The sequence below is a fragment of the Pagrus major genome, chromosome 5, assembly GCF_040436345.1.
Source record: "Pagrus major chromosome 5, Pma_NU_1.0".
In the NCBI taxonomy this organism is placed as follows: Eukaryota; Metazoa; Chordata; class Actinopteri; order Spariformes; family Sparidae; genus Pagrus; species Pagrus major.
Genome location: NC_133219.1, coordinates 9,655,747 through 9,675,527, shown reverse-complemented (window position 1 = coordinate 9,675,527; position 19,781 = coordinate 9,655,747). Strand labels below are relative to the sequence as shown.

Here is a 19,781-nt window from a genome sequence, read left to right as displayed (position 1 = left end):
AGATGGGGACTAGTTTTAAAATGTAAAATTCAAACAGAAAAACAAAACATATAATAGCTTCAAACAGCTTGTCCACTGTAATCTAAGTGTCCAGAAGCTCTGAGATCCACTGAATTCTTCACTGTAGCTGCTAAACTTTAAAAGAATTTTTGGGTGGACTTATCCTTTATTTATTATTTTATTTATCTTATTTTGTTCTTATATTGTAATGGATTGAATTCATGTGTCTTATGAATTTTTACTGCTCCATTGCTAGTCTTAATTTCTTTATTTTCTTTTATAGTTTTCAAATGCACATTATGCAATGTCTACAATTAGGGGTCTAATTGACATGAGACATAAGTGTGGAATCATGGGAGTTGTAGTTTTCATTGATAAACGAACACCATTGACAACGCTTCCAGTGATTAAATGAAACATAACTTTACTTTGAGTAAACTTGCAGATTTCTCTGGACTCCAACATTTTCGGAAACATTTGGGGTAATGTGAGTACACAGCTCAACAAAGTACATAACACAGGTCTTATTTTTTGACATTTTAATGCTTAAAAGTTACATATTGTATCTTTACCTCACACATATTGCTATGTGCTTATTTCAATGGTGTCTACTTATGTTTTATGATTTGACTATGCATATAGTTTTTGTGGCTGCAACGTCCTCAAGGAGTATCTGGTCTCAAATATTTATACACATACACAGAAAGAAAAACAAGAGAGCAAGCCAGAGTCACTGTCAGACTGAAGCTTTATTATCTGCTATAGACAGATTTTAGTAATTGGCAATGATAGACTGGTGATAACAGAGTTTTTTCAGGATATATAGAGCACAAATCGAACTGAGGGTGAATCCAAACCGATCAGTAAGTGAGTTATGAAGCTGTTTCTGACCTGTGGGTGTGTTTGATAAAGATAGTGAAGTCCAGATGAGCAGAAAGTTTTCAAACGCCCAGAGTCACCTACTGCACTGCACGACCCATAATTCCCAGCTACGCCCGTCGTGTGCACGCCAAAGACAATCAATCCTGCACTGCTGCCATCATGGGTGAGAAAAGGTCCTGGCTTTGCTTGGCTTGAGGTAAGCAGCAGCATCATAAATTCAATTTTGAAATAACAGAATCCAGGATATCCTGTGGTTAACCACCGAGGCAAGATGTCCGATTGTCTAACCAAAAGGAGAACCCACGCCTGTAATCCTGTCGGCTCTGATGGATCAAACGTGGATGTTTGAGTAGATTTCATGAAAACAAGAGTGACTCCAGATGCCCTTTGCCCAGAGGAAAAACACTGATTTAGCTTTCGGAGTTGATTCTTAAACCAAAATGTAACTTTATAACTAAAAAACTGACCCTTTACACACTTCTCTTATGTGTTACATGTCACAGCATTATCAGAACAACACAAACGATTCGGGTGTGTGCGTACATATGTGTGTGTCATATCCTATATTGAAATCAGCCACTGTTGTGACATGAGGTGAAACTTCAGCGTCGGTGCAGGCCCAGCCCCGACTACACAATGAAGACATCCTTAGAGATGGCCTGTGTTTACTGTCGGGTTGTCAGGGAGTCCTCCACAGTTAAGCAATAAGGAAGGGGATTATTTGCGTTGGCTGTGGAAGAAGGTTCTAATCAGATCACTGTGACATGTGAGCACACTGTTTGTCACCACCACCACCCAACTCTCTCCATCCCTGCGGATATTCTGTTCACCTTTCACCTCCTCACCTCAGTCTTACTGTCATGTTCTAAGACCAGGTTATGAAACTCGTCTGAGTGAATGTATTTCAGTGAATGAACGACAGCCTAATGAATGAATGAATGACAGCCTAATGATTACTCAGTTATAAAAAAATATTTTTAAAAACATTTAAAGGGTAAGTTCACCCAAAGCTTAAAATTCAGTCATTATCTACTCACCAACATGCTAACTGGAAGTCGGGTGAAGTTTCGTAGCATTTGCAGCAATCTCCAAGCAACTGAAGTAGATAGAAACTATGTTTTTACACGTGTCCATTTGTTTGTTGGTTGGTTTGTAGGCAGGATTACACAAAAACTACTGAGCGGATTTCCACAAAACGTAGCTGGAGGATTGATCTCGGCCCAGAATAGACCCCATCAATTTTTGGTGCAGATCCAGGAATTTTTTTCTCAATTTCTTTAACATTGAGGCCTTTTTTTTGTTGACAATTCTGTTTATTTCTCAGGGAATAATGCATGGATCCTGATGAAACAAATCTGGAATATCAGGTACCTGATACCCATTAGTGAGTACAATTTGTTGTGGATCCCAATAAAAATCTGGATTTAGGGATTTTATAAATGTTTTCTGAGAGGGTAGTCTTTCTTCACTATCTATATGGTAACAAATAACGATGGAAACCTGCAACTACCACCGATGTGCAGCTGAGATCATTAGGATTCAGAGGGGTACCAATGGTGATTAGGCTTGATTGACTTAAAATGGACTGTTGGGCCTTGGCAGAGGTATGCATTCTATTGCGGGTGATTCTAGTTTTAAAATGTAAAAGAAAAACCAAACATAAAAACATAGAATGGCTCCATACAGCATGGCCGGTCTAATCCAAGTGTCTGGAAGCCCCGGGATCCCAAATTGATTTGAAGATATTATTTACACCCTTCTCAACGCCAAAATCTTCAATGTAGCTACTAAGCTCAAAGCGTTAGTGTGCACCCCGTCTATAGTTGGTGCACGAGCTCGAACATGCATCAAGGGTGTAAATAACAACTTTTCAAATCAATACGGGATCGCAGGGCTTCTGGAGACTTGGACAAGTCCCCATCTACCTCAGTTGTTTAGGAGAATGCTTTCCATCAGCATGGGGGTGAGTAGATAAAGACTGAATTTTATTTTTTTGGGTCAACTTGTCCTTTAAACAAATGTCTCTGACACTAGAATCTTGACAGGCTACATGTGTAATAGTTTAATCCTCGCTTCCATTATCTTTCCTGCTACCCAGCAATAGACAAGAAAGAGGGTAGGAAGAAGTAGATCCTGCACGTTTGAGGGGAGTTGTCATGTCTAATTGCCACATCGTCTGCCTTATCTGATCTTGCCAAGCTGCTATCGTAATAAAACACCGGTGGAGACGAGCCAGGAAAGGTGAAGCTCTCACAGCGTGAGCCATTCATGACACAATCCATCCCTTCATCGCTCTGGGTTTTCCACACTCCATCCAGGAAGTATTGTAGGGCATGTGAGGGCTGGATGTGGGCTGGAGGAGGATGGCAGAGGTGCTGAGGTAACCACCCTGATAAGTGATGCATCTCTGCGCTGCATTGTGCATTGTACTTCGACATGACAACCCCATTGTAAGGACACAGTGTGGAGTAAAGACGCAACAAAGGCTGATTATTTACAGAGAGGGAAAAGGTCATGTTCCAGCCTGCTTTAGTGTGTCAGGGTGGGTTTCAGCTAGTGTGGGTTTCACACCTCGTCAAATGACTGTCATTAATGATGAATACGTTATTACATCAGTTATATCACAAGCCTTCATGCCTTTGGGACTCAGGTTTTGCCCACTGTTTTAGCCTTTAACAGACAATCCTCCTTTCATCTGAATTGTAATGCTGCCCTTTAGTGCCCTGCCATGGTTTAACAAGGTACTGCAGGATTTCAGTTTTTCAAATGATCCATTTTTTGACAGCTGCAAACTTCTCTCACTTATCTGTTTTTACTTTAGGGTGATCAAACTGAACAGATAACAGCTGCTATTTGTTCATGTTACAGAAGACAAACTCTCTTGTTCTCTAGTCCAGATTAAAGAAGGAATCAGCAGTTGAATTTCATGGAAAGTTAGAGCAACGGTTTGAATTAGGATTTGGACTGAATGATGGGTATCACTCAGAGCTGAGGTTTGTTAAGGAACACAGCAAAGCTACGTGAAATGCATCCTTTGAATGACATATATGCAGCAGACACTGCTCACACATCAGCTCTGGTGCTTCATTTCTGTTCTTCTCTCAGGCAGGAAGGCGTTTTTTGTCTGGTCCCTCACAGTCTTAAGGAAGGTCATGATGCCGGAGCCACCAGTGCCCCTCTCCTCTAATGCTGTGGGTGCTCTGCTGATCATTTCCAGCTCCGAGTCCTGGCTCCTGTCACGAAGTTGTCGTGCTCTGGCTGCAGGTACGGTGATAAAGCGGCTGACAATGTTGATGTGGTAGCTGCGCAAAAGCAACAGTTTTGTGACACAGTGCTGAAAGGCCTGGTTTAGCCGCTCACTGGCCTGCTGCTGGACGAAACTCTTTAGAGAGGGTTGCGACGAGATGTCCTGGATCAGTTGCTTGTGTGCGGGAAGCATGTAGTCCCTCATGCGGGTTAGAAAGGCGCCTACATTAGGGCAGATACATCACAATGATTCCTCATTCCTCTACAGCACAGTTGTAGTCAATTGAGGTAAAAAAAATGGACATCTTACCACTTTTTGCTTCATGTTTAACTCCCAGAAGTTCATCAAAGCAGTGCAGCAGGCTGCTCTGTGCAGCGCTGCCACCTGAATACTCCATCGGTTCTGTCTGGACCCCTTCATAAACCAGCCCATTAGGCATACAAGGGTTGTCTTTCCACCTATGCAGGTGTGCATGGACACAAACACACACGTTTCAAAAACATCTTTTACTTTACAGTACGGCTGCAACTGACAATCATCTTCATTATAGATGAATCTGCAGATTATTGATCGATTAATCATAGTTTATAAAATGTCAAAACATTATGACAAATGCTCATTGGATTCCAGTGAGCAAAATTGTTGTGGACCAGATCTGGCCCACACCAGACATGTTCATCTGGCCCACATACAGGGAATAATGGCACTTGGGCGGTCCACTCCTGTTTGCCAGATCTGAACCACAAGCAGGCCATACTATGGCCACATGTCAGCCAAGAGCGAACCAAATAAAACAGAACTGGCCCAATCTGTGGCCTGGACCTGCTTGTGGCTCAGAGTGGACCACCCAAGTGCCATCATTCCACGTGGTCTGTGGGCCGGATTAACGTGTCTGGTACAATTTTGCTATCTGGGAACGAGCCCAAAGTGATGTTTCCAGATTGTTTCTTTTGTCCAACCAGTCAATAACCCAAAGACTGGAACAAGCAAATGTTTGACATTTTTGCTTAAAAATTACTGAAAAAAAATTGAGATCAAATAGTTGGCATTTGAGTTTCTTTCAACCGACTTATTGATTAGTTGACTAAAAGTTGCAGCTCTACTTTACAATTAGAAGACTAAAGTCAAATGAAAACAAAGAGAGTTCTGTACCCTGACAGGTAGATCCTCATGATGCCATAGAAGACCGACGGTTCCACGTACACTTAAGAAAAAACACATTAATCCAAATTCTTGTTGATGTGGTAATATGAATATTTTTTTAAGTTATGTTTGAGTGATTACCATGCAGCAGCTTGAGTGCATCTGTCATGTCCTGTATCGACTGGCTGATGTCCTCCAGGGCTCTGGCCACAGCCTCAGTGTCACCACACCTGACACCGTTGATCACAGTAGGAATGTTCTGCAACACAGCTCCAGTTTTAAGGTTTTTTTTTAAGTTTTGTCCATCTTATTGTTGTATGAAGGTGTTATTAATATAGTATCTTACCCTCAATGCAGGAGCAGCTGCAAGCTCCACCAGCAGAGTAACCATAAAGAAACCTCGGACACTGTCTCCACCTGGGAGGCTGAGCAGCAGCTCCAGGTTCCTGCGAGTAAAACAATAACCTTTGCCTACATCCGAATATCAGGGTACATTATGTCTTGAGGACCATAATTCAAGTGCACTTACTCCATGTCAAAAGGCCTGGCACAGGAGACACAAAGATGAACATAGAAAAGAAAAAGAGCAGATTTAGACTTGAAACCAGTTCGGGAGGCAATCAAACCACATGCAGAAGATAACTGGCCTCACCCCTCTGGATTCTTCTTCCTCCAGTTAGCTAGTACTGCATCTGCATGGGTAAGGATTGGTGGAAGTCCCAAACGCTGTGACACCTCCCAGTACGGGACAGCCAGGTTATGCGGTAGCATCTAAGAGGAAGATTATCGAAGATTCAAAGTCAGATAAATAGAAGATTAGAGCGACTGATATCAGGGAACAGTCAAAAAGACTCAGAGATACCTCGACTGTGTTGTTCTCTCCCCCCTGCCAGGTGTAGCCCATGGTCATCACGCTGAGGGCCAGGTGGGCCAGCCGCAACTCCCGGTGTTTCTGCAGATACTGGGTGCTCAGCAGTGGCATCTGGACAGACAGAGTATCAACACTGAACCATGGCTCCATAAACACAGTGAATTGTCCTTGTCAGTTTATTGTCCCCACTCACCTTGTTAATATGGAGGCGTAGCTCGTGAGAGTGCACGAGCTCTGTAACTCGTAGGGCAATATCCATCCATGGCTGGTAGTACGGTGGGAGCTCTTCCTTTGAAAGTCAAGTTAGAGCACCGTGTGCATGGTAAGGAAATGTTGATCATCATGGCAAATGGAAATGAAACAGCACTTCTGAGCACACCTGCCAACCTTGACACCTCAAAAATAGGGAGGATTTTGACAACCGAAGCATTTACAGAATAAGAAATAACAAAATAATAAGTAAAATGCAAGAGCAAGAGAAATTTGTTAAAATCTTCTTTCTCCTCTTTCGTTCTCTATCCGTCTGTCATTCACTGAGGAGGATGAGAAGACACAGTACAGCAGACTACACGCTGTACAGTGCCAGAAACAGGTTATGATGACTGAAAGGGGAAAAAATATGACAATTTCTCATTTATTCGGAGAAAAACAAGATATTTCTGACCTCAGGAGGAAACCAGAAAACTACGGAGAGTTGGCAAGTATGCCTCTGAGCACTACAGATGCGAATCAGCAAAATTATGGAACAATCTTACATATTTTCATTTGTGATTTTAAGGCCTCATACCTAAATTTGCATTTTATTGTTTTACATTGCTACATGCAAAGTAACCTTGGACTTGGCAGAGGGATTAAACAAAATGTGGATTTGTAAAAACACAGTGCTGTAGGAATAAAGTTCATCAGACAAAGCAAACAGGAACAATGCCAAATTTTAACTTCCCTCAGTCAACTCAGTGTCAATCGATACCACAAGCTTAAAGTTTGAGAACTGCCAAAACTACCATTTTCATTTAATGTGAAATTACCTTATTTTCAGTTAAACAATCTTTTAGACACAGATCCAATATTTCATAATGACGGCTTGTGTATAAGGTAAAATCCAAAAGGTAGAGAAGGACATTTATCCGCTGAGCTTTTCCACCTACCAAAGGATCAGGGAGGATGAATCCAAGCTCCTCGGAGACATGGTAGGAGTCCAGAGAGAAAAGAGATTCTGAGTCAGCAGCCATAGAGAATGTGACAGAAACCCACTGACAGCAACAATCCTGCGACTATCTGAATGCTTCAAGAGACCCCAACCTGTGTGGACTCGGGCACAGAGTTCACTTTAGGGCCTGTTGTCAACAATGTTGACAATTGCTTACACAACATTTGTGACTCACGTCTGCTATTGCACCATTCTGAGTTAAGTGTGGAAAATCAGTAGCTATGGCTCGCTTTGTGAATCATTAAGTAGTGGAGGTCCACAGTTGAACACGTGAAAAGGGTTTTTATTGTATCACATTTGATTTGACCAGCTCCTGTTATTCTTTTACTTTTCCAGTGAATTAAAGGATAAGTTCATCCAAAAAAGAAAATTCAGTCTTTATCCACCTAGCTCATTGCCAATGGAAAGTCGAGTGAAATTTCTTAGTCCACAAAACATTTCTGGAGCTTCACAGCAAAACAGCATTGCAGCATTCTCTTAAACAACTGAAGTAGATGGGGACTTGTTTTAAAATGTAAAAAAACAACAGAGAAAAGAACAAAGAAAAACATAAAATGGCTCCGTAATCCAAGGCTTGAGTTCATGAGTTCCCAAATTCATTTGAAAAGATATTATTTACACCTTTGATGCGTAGTAGAGCTCGTGCCACCACTTCAGACAGGGTGCACACTAACGCTTTTGGCTACAGTGAAGATTTCGGCTTTACAACATCTTTTCAAATGTATTTTGGAGCTCAGGGTTTTTGTAGACTTGGATTACGACGAACAAGCTGTATGGAGCCTTGTCATGTTTGTTTTCAGTTGTTTTTATTAACAATTTAAACAAGTCCCAATCTACCTCAGCTGTTTAGGATAATGCTGATACGCTGTTTTACTGTGAAGCTGCAGAAATGTTTTGTGGACTACGAAACCATCAGCATGAGTGTGAGTAACTAATGACAGAATTTAAATGTTAGGGTGAACTGATCCTTTAATTAGTCATGTGTACTTTATACATAAATTCCATTTTGTGTATGTGAAAAACTGCACTCTTATTTACGTTCTTTTTATGTGTAACAATGCTGGTTTTATAAAAAAAGAAAGCTTGATCTCAAATTGCTTTTGCAGTGGTTAAAAGCAGCCAGATGCTTGGTATAAAAACAATACTGTAGATAACAAAAGTCAGAGAAAAGTGTCTGAAAGAACAAAACATTGAAAAGATGTTTAATTCTAAGAAGACAGGGAAGAAAGAAATACCAAAGGTTATCTGCACCTCCAAATCCAGTCCTATATCCTCCTCTTTGGCCATGTACAGACACCAAATTCAGGGTTTCATTTACATTATTTCAGTATTTTATATTTATTATTCCCTTACAACACGATTGCATGTTATCACATTATTATGTAATTTGTGGCGTGTTTTGAAGCAGATTATTCAACCCTTTACTGTCTTTTTTTATATGTTCATGTTGTGGCTCAGTGTTAGAGAGGATTCATGAAATTTAGACTGTCAGCCTCACCTGGTGGAGCAGACTGAACATTGCAGAGTGACTCAATAACACTTGGTCCTCCACCTCCAGAGCAATCTCTCTGTATGAACAGGTTATCATTTTGTGTCCACTTAGACAAGCAATTCAATAAAATGACACAGAATGATGCTTGTGTGAATCAAATCAACAAGTTGAGGCTTTTCTTTAAAAATAATTGCAGTGCAGCTTTGATGCTTTCTGAAAGTTGTGAAGATCAGTCGTAATTTGATCCTCTTGGTCGTTGAACAAAGTTAAGATGGCAAACAGATTAAATTGTTGGACTGTGTAATGTGATTGACGTCCTTCAGAGCGACACAGAGTGACGGAGCTACAAGATAAACCAACTCTGGAGAATTTGGTTTATTGTGGATTGAAAGCCTTTCCTAACTGAAGTGGAAACAACCTCTATGTAACAGTGGAAAAGCTGCCTTCATCGGTGCGGCATGGCTGTCAGTGAGTGGTAAGTAGCCTTTTGTTTATCACAGACCAAACATGGCAAGTCATTTATTTGCTTTACTAATTGCATTGCCCCAAAGTGCTAAAAGACAACTAAACTGACTGGTAACACTGGAAAGACAAAGACAAAACAATTAAAAAATAAAAATGAAAAACAGGTAATATAAGGTGTTTCTTGTTTGTAGCCTAATGAGCAAAAAAGCATTCTCCTAAACAACTGACATAGAGGGGGACTTGTTTTAAAACATTTTTAAAAAACAACTTTATGGCTTGTCGGCCATAATCCATGGCCTCTGGTTTCATTATGAGAAGTAAAAGACTGATTATTTCAGGAACTTGACCTATAGGAATTGGAAGTCAGTAAAGAGTAGGAATAAAAGAGCAACAACATTTTTTAAGAAAGGGGGGCATCAATCAGATTTCCATCATCTTTGCTCATCATATTTCCTGTATAACTATACATCAACATTTCTATAAAAATGTCACATTTATTTGTTGGATACTGTTCTCTACACCCAGTCAGTGAGTCCAATGATAGCAAAAGAGTTTGGCTTGATCGATATAGTGACACATCAGAGGATCTCATGCAGTCATAATGCAGTTTAACAGAGCCAGAGGAGTTAATTTAGTACCAGGGAAGAGCAGATTATTTATATATAGCTCCACAGCTATGATGACTCATGCATTTTTTTCTCTCTCTTTACAGTGCTCCTGAATGATACAGTGACACATGAATAAAAAAAACAGAACATTTTATTATCTGATTCATTTTTTGTTTAATTTGTGTCATTCATCTTCAGCTATGTGTGTATATAGATTAAAGTGAACACACACACACACACACACACACACACACACACACACACACACACGCCCAAGTTAATCTCTGTTGGATACCTGTCCCAGGTGAACATGTATAGACTTTCCTCTGGATACAACACTATCAATTAACGCTGAAGGCAGCTGATCCTTCATGCTGTACACGCTTTATTTAACCCAGCCTGGATGCATGAGGCGTGTATAATGTATTTCATGGCACTTAAAACATAATAATAATAATAATAATAATAATAATAATAATAATAATAATAATAATAATAATAATAATAATAATAATACAAACTGTGCAAAGTAAAACCCAGATTGTTTTTAAAGGAGAGCTAGAAACATGAGCTGGACTGGAGGCCGGTCTCTCCGAGCTGTAGGAGCAGTGGAAGGAGATTTGTGCGACTTTAAAGTGGATCAGTGTTTTGTAATGAATGGGTTTTTTTTCGTCGGTGCGCCTGCCTATTATTAGCTACGGAGGCCTTACAGTAAGTGGAGGTGGTTCCATGACGGTCAGAGCTGCAGCTCTGCAGCGCACCGACAGGCTTCAGATCGGCGGCGATCGTATTTTTGGCAATGAAATCGGACTAATCGCGTTGATCCAGAAGAGCTTTCCTGAAACATCTGCGGCTCGACCGGTCTATTTTCAAGCCTCGATCACCTCGCCTTGAAGATGAAGTTAAACGCCAGCCGCCGTCAGGTGCCAGCCGCATCCGATGGAGCCCTGCTTTCTGTCTCGTTCATCGACCAGCCAATCCATGCAGCACTTCCTTATGTTGCGGTAAGAGGGACGTTTCCCTGCGACTGTTTTTTTATTTCCTTATAATCGCTGTTTTCTGCGTTGAGCCAGATAAACAGGCTCAGGAGTCAGTGACGGGGTGTTACATAACGTGTAATGCAGCAGAGCCTCATGACTAGTGTCTCGGTGGCGGAGGGACTGTTCGGTCCTCCTGGTAGGAAATGCACAATTTTATCATCTTTGCTGTGGATGATAACTGAGGCTGCACGCTTATTTAATGGCGATTTAATGACGGGTTGTAGTCTGAGGGTGCTGTGTGGGTTATTTTCAATATGTGTCCATGTGGAAAAGATGAATTAATTCGGGAGTTGCGCAGTGGAGCCAGAAACAGAAAAGGGCATATGAATGAGCAATATTAGAGGCGGTGTATCTGTATAGTGTCATACAGGCCCAGCCTAAGGTCACAGATGCTTTTGGACATAATGGAAGTGAGGGCGAGCCTACAGGATACAGATTGTGCATTCAATGAAAGGCTGGGTTTTATGAATGACTGCAAGTGACCGTTTGAGAAATAGTAGCCCGTAATAGTAATCTCTAGAGGACTGTATACACATGAAGATATCGAAAAGCTACAAGACTGTTCTCTGATTGTGGAACATCATCCTGGAGAACCAGAAATGTGTTTGTGGAGCAAAAACTGGGTCTTGAAGAAGGTGGCAGATATTTTTGTCAATCATTTATTTATTTATGTATTTTTTTGGCATCTAAGGAGCATCTGACCTCATTCATAAGAAGTACGCTCTGTCTAAATCTAAATATGAATGACATCTGATCAGAGGTTGTCAGTGCAGGTCTTTCAAAAAAAGGGGAGGATGCTGCTGGGGTCAGAGCTCAGATGGTGGTCTGCTGGTGTTTGATGACTCAGTGACATGACAGAGCTCAGCTCCTTGATGTCCTGTTTGAAGTTAGAGCTACAAATAGATCTGGACCACACTACAGCACGGCCGCAGCCTATCCCAGCAGGCATGATTGTCATCTGCTGCTTATGTTTTTGTTGAATAAGGACAAAAAACCATCATGGATGGAGGATATTGGCTGTGACACAAAGACACACAGGCTACAGTTCCCTTGGAAACGGGCTACCTAATTCATCAGCCACCATTTTCAAGAGACAGAAATAGTCTATTTACCTATTCCGTCCATTTCATTTAATGAGGGTTTATTTGTGGATGTCAGATTTCTAGTACTCATTGTTCTGATTCAGCTGTCATTGTACTTATAAGCTTTAAGGTGAGGTTGTTTGGATTATAACATAGGAACCATACATAGGGAAAGGTATTTTAGGCTTGCAGAAGGGGATTAAAGAAATATCTGGATATGATTGCATCAGCTTTTATTAACCCATAGCATGCAAACTAAAGCATTCTGGTTCGAAATATTGAATGTTTTTCATTCAATCTCCCAAAATCAACCCCTTTCTGTTTGCTTGTTCCTTTAAATTTTTTTTTTTATCAGGAACAAGGACAGGGAACTTGTGAATGGGCACAGGCGAGTCACGAGACCATCCATTGATAGCTCTGCAGGCAGAACGAGCAGTGCAGATGAGGAGTAGTCACAGTGTCTAATATCTTTATTGATCAATGTTCCTGTACTGTTCAGGACGATAGTTTAGGATTTCAGGTGCTGATGATGCAGCTTTCTCTGCTTCTTCATATCTCGTCAGGTCCCAGTTGACAGATTCTGATATGGACTATGAGAGGCCAAACGTTGAAACTATCAAGTGTGTGGTGGTGGGAGACAATGCCGTCGGAAAGACCCGACTCATCTGCGCCCGGGCCTGCAACGCCACACTGACTCAGTACCAGTTACTTGCTACACATGTGCCCACAGTCTGGGCGATTGACCAGTACAGAGTGTGCCAGGAGGTGAGTATGCAAATTACACAATGAGAACAATGGTTGTTGAGGGTTTTTGAGGAATTAAATCTCTGTCCACGCAACTGAATAAATCTATGCATGAGGCACATTTAGCTGTGAGCAATTTATTCACTAGTGACTTGCAGAAAATATCCCTGAATGTGTCATCTCTTATTAGGTATTAGAGCGCTCCAGAGATGTGGTGGATGACGTCAGTGTGTCCCTCCGCCTCTGGGACACTTTCGGAGACCATCATAAGGACCGGCGTTTTGCATACGGCAGGTGAGATATTATAAAATTTAAAGTTAATCTACCGGAACTTGCCAAATGTCCAAATTTGCTGATCTCATCTTCTTAAATGTGTGAATATTTTCGTGACTCTTCAGCTCTCTATGGCAGTAAACTGAATATGTTTGGATTTTTGGACAAAAGAAGACAGTTTAGGACATGATCTTTGCCTTTAGGAATCATTGACATTTTTCAGCATTTTCTGACATTTTACAGACCATCTAATTGATCAGTCAAGAAAATAATTAGCAAATTAATCATCAAAGAAATAAGAAGTAGTTGCTGCCCTACTCTGGTACTGCCTGATTTGAGAGAATTTGTCGTGTTTCTTTCGTTCAGGTCTGATGTGGTGGTACTATGCTTCTCAATCGCCAACCCCAACTCTCTCTACCATGTGAAGACCATGTGGTACCCTGAGATCAAGCACTTCTGCCCCCGTGCTCCTGTCATCTTGGTGGGCTGTCAGCTGGACCTGCGCTATGCAGACCTGGAGGCAGTGAACAGGGCACGGAGGCCTTTAGCTAGGTAGAGTGGAGGTCAGAGATTGTTTGAGATTTGTGTTTGAGTTAATCTTTTGCCTTCAATATATTCTCTTTAATTTTCAGACCCATTAAATCCAACGAGATTCTTCCTCCAGAGAGAGGACGGGAGGTGGCCAAAGAGTTGGGAGTGCCATATTATGAAACCAGTGTCGTTGCACAGTTTGGAGTCAAGGACGTCTTTGATAATGCTATCCGAGCTGCACTAATCTCACGCCGCCACCTGCAGTTTTGGAAATCTCACCTCAGAAATGTGCAGCGGCCTCTCCTTCAGGCGCCCTTCCTGCCACCAAAACCTCCCCCACCTATAATCACCGTGCCTCCTCCCCCAACGACCACAGAGGAGCATCCAGTCGGTCTTCTTGAGGACCCACACTGTGCTGACGTCATCCTGGTCCTGCAGGAGCGACAGAAAATCTTTGCACATAAGATATACTTGGCGACATCCTCTTCAAAGTTCTACGACCTCTTTATTATGGACACACAGACTTCAGAGGAGACTGAAAGGCCCACTCGTGGTCCTCTCTCCGGACGAGAGCTGTTGATGCGTGCTGCTAGCTTTGATGTCTGCGAGAGCAACGATGATGGAGACAGGGCCAACCTGAGGGCCTGCACTAGTGATGGGACCTTGAAAGACTCTGATGGGGCCCGACGTGGCAGAGTGCTCTCCTCATGGAGCCGAGCTTTCGTCAGCATCCAGGAGGAGCTGGTAGACGACCCTGTCACATACAGCCCCAGGCCCATGACGGTAGTGCACATGGACCAGTCCATGCAGCTCGGTCCTTTCCGGGCAGTTCTTCGCTACCTGTACACAGGTCAGCTAGACGAGAATGAGAAAGAGCTAATGCACATTGCACACATTGCTGAGCTGCTGGAGGTCTTTGACCTGCGGATGATGGTGGCAAACATACTTAACAATGAAGCCTTCATGAACCAAGAAATCACGAAAGCCTTCCATGTACGACGCACAAACAGAGTCAAAGAGTGCTTGGCCAAAGGCACCTTTTCTGGTGAGTAGAAATCATTAAAGGAGACATATTATGCTCATTTTTAGGTTCATAATTTTATTTTGGGTTACTACTAGAATAGGTTTAAATGCCTTAATGCTCAAAAAACACATCAGTTTTCTCATACTGCCCGGTGCTGCAGCACTATATTCCCCCTCTGTCTGAAATGCTCTGTTTCAGCTCCTGTCTCTTTAAGGCCCCCCTGCTGAATACCCAGTGTACTCTTATTGGTTGACTAACACACGCCTGAGTCAGTACCACTAACAACAACAGAGCAGCTGTGGTAAATTAATCTTAATGTGCCAAACTAGCCCTTCGGCATATATTATGCACATGTGACATGGTGACGTAATGTGATGTCAAGGAGTCACAGAATAAAAGGAGCAATATTTTCTGTGGGAGAGAGGGGCTTCTGTTGGTGTTGACTTTGACCTTTTGAACTTTCAAGATCTTTTTAAATGCAGACGAACATATATTTTACACTGAAGGAGAGGAAAAAAAAGAAAAAGCATAGTTCTCCTTTAAGCAATGTTTATTTTTGTGTTCTGCTTGCCGTAGAGTGGATTTTAGTGTGAGTTAAGTGTGATCAGTGTCTCACCTCTTTATTACAGATGTAGTATTCAAGCTAGACGATGGGACGATCATGGCCCACAAGCCTTTACTCATCTCAAGTTGTGACTGGATGGCAGCTATGTTCGGTGGGCCTTTTGTGGAGAGCTGCACCAAAGAGGTAAGCTTATGTCACTGTTTCTGGTTTTTTTTTGGGCTGTGAAATAGGACCAGCAGAGCTTCACTGCAGACCAAAGTTAGCACTGGATAAAACTTTTTCTGCAGTAAAATTTAAAATTTAATTACTTTAAAAAAGCACACTAATGCAGCAAAGATCAATACATGTACTAGCTCAAGTAGAGCACCAATGCACGATGTGGCCTGTGTACAAAGTATAATTTAATTAGAGGATTGCATGTCCGTTGTAATACAATTACGCTGGCTTCTGTGATCCAAACATGCTATAGTCCCATTAGCCCAGTTACTTTGTTTTCCTACAATAACAGAACAAAATGCTATTAAAAGATAATATATGTAAGACAACTTTTGCAGGTAGTTTGAAATTTAGATGTATTTTTTTATTTAAAATGATTGAAAATCAAATGGCTCGTCTGTGCTATTTTTAGATGTAATGACCAATTATCAGCTTGACATCACAAGGTTTTTCTTTTTTGTTTATCTTGTTGCTGCAGCTAGAGCAGAACTGGAAAGAGTACAGAGTGATACAGCAAATAACTAGATTTTCTTTCATTTTAGATTTCCTCTGGCTGTTCTATTAAATGCAAAACACAGCAAAAGCATTGGGCAGCTAAGTCATGCTGTGTCACATGTTCCTGTTTCTAAGGTGCTGTTTCCCAACACAACTCGCAGCTGTATGAGGGCTGTGCTGGAGTACCTGTACACGGGAAGGTTTTGCTCTCGATCTGACCTGGATGCAATGGAGCTTATTGTTCTTGCCAATCGTCTTTGCCTCCCCCACCTGGTTGCACTTACAGGTATTACATTTGGTATATTTATTATCCTGACAACCACAAAGTCATTGTGTGTGATCAAGGTTAATGCTCACACTGTAGTGACTGGTTCTGATGTTTCTTTCAGAGCTCTACACAGTAACAGTATTGACGGAGGCAGCGATGATGGGGGCTGACATTGACGGAGATGTGCTGGTGTACTTGGATATGGCCCAGGTAGTGTGACCTGTCAGCCACCACTAAACAGGGATGGCACTTGAAGCTCTTATATAATGCTCTGGCAAATTGGATTTTTATTAATGAGGGCATTTCTCAGGGAAAACTGCTCTGGAGGATGAAATAATCTTTACACCTAGTGGGTGGAGCCAAAGAAACACAGTTTTCAGAGTGCAAGTCAGCTGTTTGGCAGAATAAATGGCAAAGGATGTTTGGGGCAGTGGGCATGTAGGACAGAGGAGTCTCAGCATGCAGGCTCAGCACTTTAGTTTATCTCATCATTCAGACTCAGATGTGCTTCTGGTTCAGCTGTATTTTCACTTCAGCTCAAGCTCATTAGTGTCATGTGCAAGGCTGGATTACCAAACAAGACCCTCAGGGGCCACCCACATGTTCATTTTGTGGTGATAACTTAGATAACTTGCTAATTTCTTCAAAATGCACCACTGAAGCACAAAAACAAAAATATAAATTGAAGTGAAAGACATTACATGCATTTTTCACCTCATCTTTATGCCCAGTCTTGTCTGCAGCCAACAGAGGGTTAATACGACCCTGGTAATATGTAGCTACTTTGTCAAGGTCAAATATACTTTGTCACTTTCAGCTGTACTTTCTCAGTTGCCATACTAATCCAATGTGCTAAGATTAGCATGCTAATGCTAACATACTAATAATAGTGTTAAGGTTATAAGTGAATCTCCTGAGTGCAGCTGACATGCAACAACTGAGAAGTTTATCAAAGCAATTTTTTAATATTAGCTGTATTTATGAGGTTATAATATAAACTCAGGAATATTTGTTTTATCCATAACTGAATAAACAAGCTGTTCTCAAAGGAAAACAGCTTGTTTTCTCAACACTGTTTGAAGCTAGAAAGGTGGCAGGGTCCGCCAAATATAAAACAGTATGAAATTGTTTTGTCCTTTTAAGGTCAGTTTGTTTATTCAGTTTATTCAGTCATAAGAAGGAAGAGTTTGATTATTTAGTTTGTTTGGGCATAAAAAATCAGTCAATAAAGATCTTTCTCCTCTGATTAAAATTTCTTTCCCAAAACTACATAGCACCTTTAAGGGAAAACTAAGCCAAGCAAAGCAGAAAAACATGGCAATCTGAACCTGAGGTCACCTAAAATGGCCTCTGCAATCTTGTCAAATATGAGTAAAAATATTTTTTTCATTCATGCATTAAGGGATAAGTTCACCCAAAAATGGAAATTCAGTCATTATCTACTCAGCCCCACGCCGATGGAAAGTCAGGTGAAGTTTCATAGTCCACACAACATTTCTGGAGCTTCACAGCAACAGTGTTGCAGCATTCTCCTAAACAACTTAAGTAGATGGGGACTTGTTTAAAACATAAAAAACATAAATGTTTTGCTGACTTACCATCAACATTGGGGGTGAGTACATAATGACTGAATTTTCGGTTTTGGGTGACCATTGCTTTTTAGTCATGTCCCTTCAGGATTACCTCAAATAATGAGGTGTCTGCATACAAAGCAACACATACACAAATGAAAAATAATGATTTTTTTATGTTGACAGTTCCACGGTGCCCAACAGCTCACCGGCTGGTGTCTTCACCACATCTGCACCAACTACAACAGCGTCTGCCGCAAGTTTCCCCGAGACATGAAGTCCAAGTCTACAGGTATCACACATATCGACCTTTAATGCCCTCTTATGCTTACTAAACGCTAAACTGGCATGCGGTATGGCAAACACGGGTTGCTACAGTACATGGAAACTTGTGTGTCTGTGAGGCCAATTGGATTATAACAGCATGAAATAAAAATATGTTTAATAGGCTTCAAAGGAAATCTTTAAAAGCAGTATTCCACTTCAGTAGGAGTTATATTTAGTTATTAGCGCTTCAGAAGCAAAATGATTATTTAATGATATAGTCGAGGACTCCTATAAATGAATGATTATTGCCTACACTGTTTGAGCAATAATCCACAAAGATGATGACATCACTTGGTTTTTAGATAGCCTCTTAGTCCACTTTTATTATTCAATTTAAAGCAACACTGTGTATCTTTCTGCAGAAAGATAGTTAATTGCTGAGTCTCCATCCATCCATCCATCCATCCATCTCAGATCATCAAATATCAATCAAAATCAAATACTAAATCGGGTCTTTGGCGTTGGACCGGAACAATTAACCCAAAGCGTTGGTATTTGACAATATGGGGATGAGATTAAACACTATCTTTCTCCAGAATTACTTTAAAAATGACATGGCGTTGCTTTAAGATTTACATCATGATGTATCGGTAGCACAATTATTATTTTCAAATTCCTAAAACAGTCTATTCTACTGCAGAGAACCAAGAGTACTTTGAGAAACATCGCTGGCCACCTGTGTGGTACCTGAAAGAGGACGACCACTACCAAAGAGCACGCAAAGAGCGCGACAAGGAGGACTACCTGTACCAGAGACGGCAATGTAAACGCAAATGGCTCTTCTGGAACCTTCCTTCCTCCCCAAACTCAAACTCTTCTTCTGGCTCGTCCGCTGTCATTTGACCGAGCGGTAAGGCCACGCTGAAGTGAGGAACATCAGTGTGGATGCAAGTTGTGAAAGAAACAATAGAAGATAAGCACTGCTGGCTAGAAACGCCCCGATTATTCAGGCACACAGTTCCTCCTCCTGTTTGTTTGCCTCTGCAGTCAAACGGCACACCTCCAGGTCTGCAAGGTCAGCTCAATCCAGCGGTTAGAGTAATGAGTTTTGTTCCTTAGATTTTTAGCTTGAGTGTACATGAGACTCAAACCTCAGTGATATGAACCTCACTGACAAATGGCACAGTGTAACTGGCGCAAATAACAACTCATTGTGATTGTTATATGTTCCACTACCTGAGTTTTAAAAATAGGACTCTGCTGGCACAGAACTTTCCACCTATGATCATAATTCTCATCAATTAACCAGAACTGATAACCAAGTGCTGCTTATCAGCTGCAACAACCAGCAATTCAACACAGAACTTCTCAGTCTCAGAGATATAACACTTTGCCCTTAAGTGTTTGTACAATCTACCAAACTATGTGTACAGTATGATCTCATCAACAGGACATAACAATGACATAGCCTGCCAGGAAATCCGTTATTGAAGTAGTTCACACTAACCATGCTGATTATGATTCGCATAAATGAAAATACTGGAAAGGTCCACCCATTTCTGTCCAGTCATTCTATTTCTGAATGTTTGTGTATGGCTTATAGAGCTAAAAGTCATGAGTGTGGACATGCTCTGCATTAATGTATTGTGATCGTGTGATTTGTGGCCTCCTGTCACAAAAGGGCTTTAGTTTACATGAATGCATCCAGTGTCCTGAAACACAGGAGATCCAAAATCAAGGAAAATAACTGTATTTTCTGTAAAAATGCCAGCAAAAACAAACCAGAT

The 19,781-nt window shown here is 41.3% G+C and overlaps 2 protein-coding genes across 3 annotated transcripts; one reads left to right on the top strand and one right to left on the bottom strand.

Moving 5' to 3' along the window:
* Window positions 1-730: 730 nt before the first annotated feature.
* ido1 (indoleamine 2,3-dioxygenase 1) lies at window positions 731-7,444 on the bottom strand. Of its 2 annotated transcripts, none has more exons than XM_073465421.1 (10): window positions 7,292-7,444; window positions 6,337-6,432; window positions 6,135-6,254; window positions 5,925-6,043; window positions 5,802-5,816; window positions 5,619-5,718; window positions 5,414-5,531; window positions 5,282-5,333; window positions 4,439-4,587; window positions 731-4,350 (listed from the first exon to the last, which is right to left on the bottom strand). In XM_073465421.1, the coding sequence occupies exons 1-10, from the start codon at window positions 7,373-7,375 to the stop codon at window positions 3,953-3,955; spliced, it is 1,251 nt and encodes a 416-aa protein (XP_073321522.1). In that variant the 5' UTR covers window positions 7,376-7,444; the 3' UTR covers window positions 731-3,952. The 2 variants fall into 2 exon arrangements, with proteins under 2 accessions (XP_073321522.1, XP_073321523.1); XM_073465422.1 differs by having other exon boundaries at window positions 6,337-6,428; window positions 7,292-7,377.
* Window positions 7,445-10,857: 3,413 nt separating this feature from the next.
* LOC140996449 (rho-related BTB domain-containing protein 2-like) lies at window positions 10,858-18,897 on the top strand. Its single transcript, XM_073466861.1, has 10 exons — window positions 10,858-10,922; window positions 12,604-12,805; window positions 12,975-13,078; window positions 13,424-13,609; window positions 13,690-14,633; window positions 15,242-15,360; window positions 16,024-16,174; window positions 16,278-16,366; window positions 17,914-18,019; window positions 18,695-18,897. Exons 1-10 carry the CDS (start codon window positions 10,858-10,860, stop codon window positions 18,895-18,897), a joined length of 2,169 nt encoding a protein of 722 aa, XP_073322962.1.
* The last annotated feature ends 884 nt before the right edge of the window (window positions 18,898-19,781 follow it).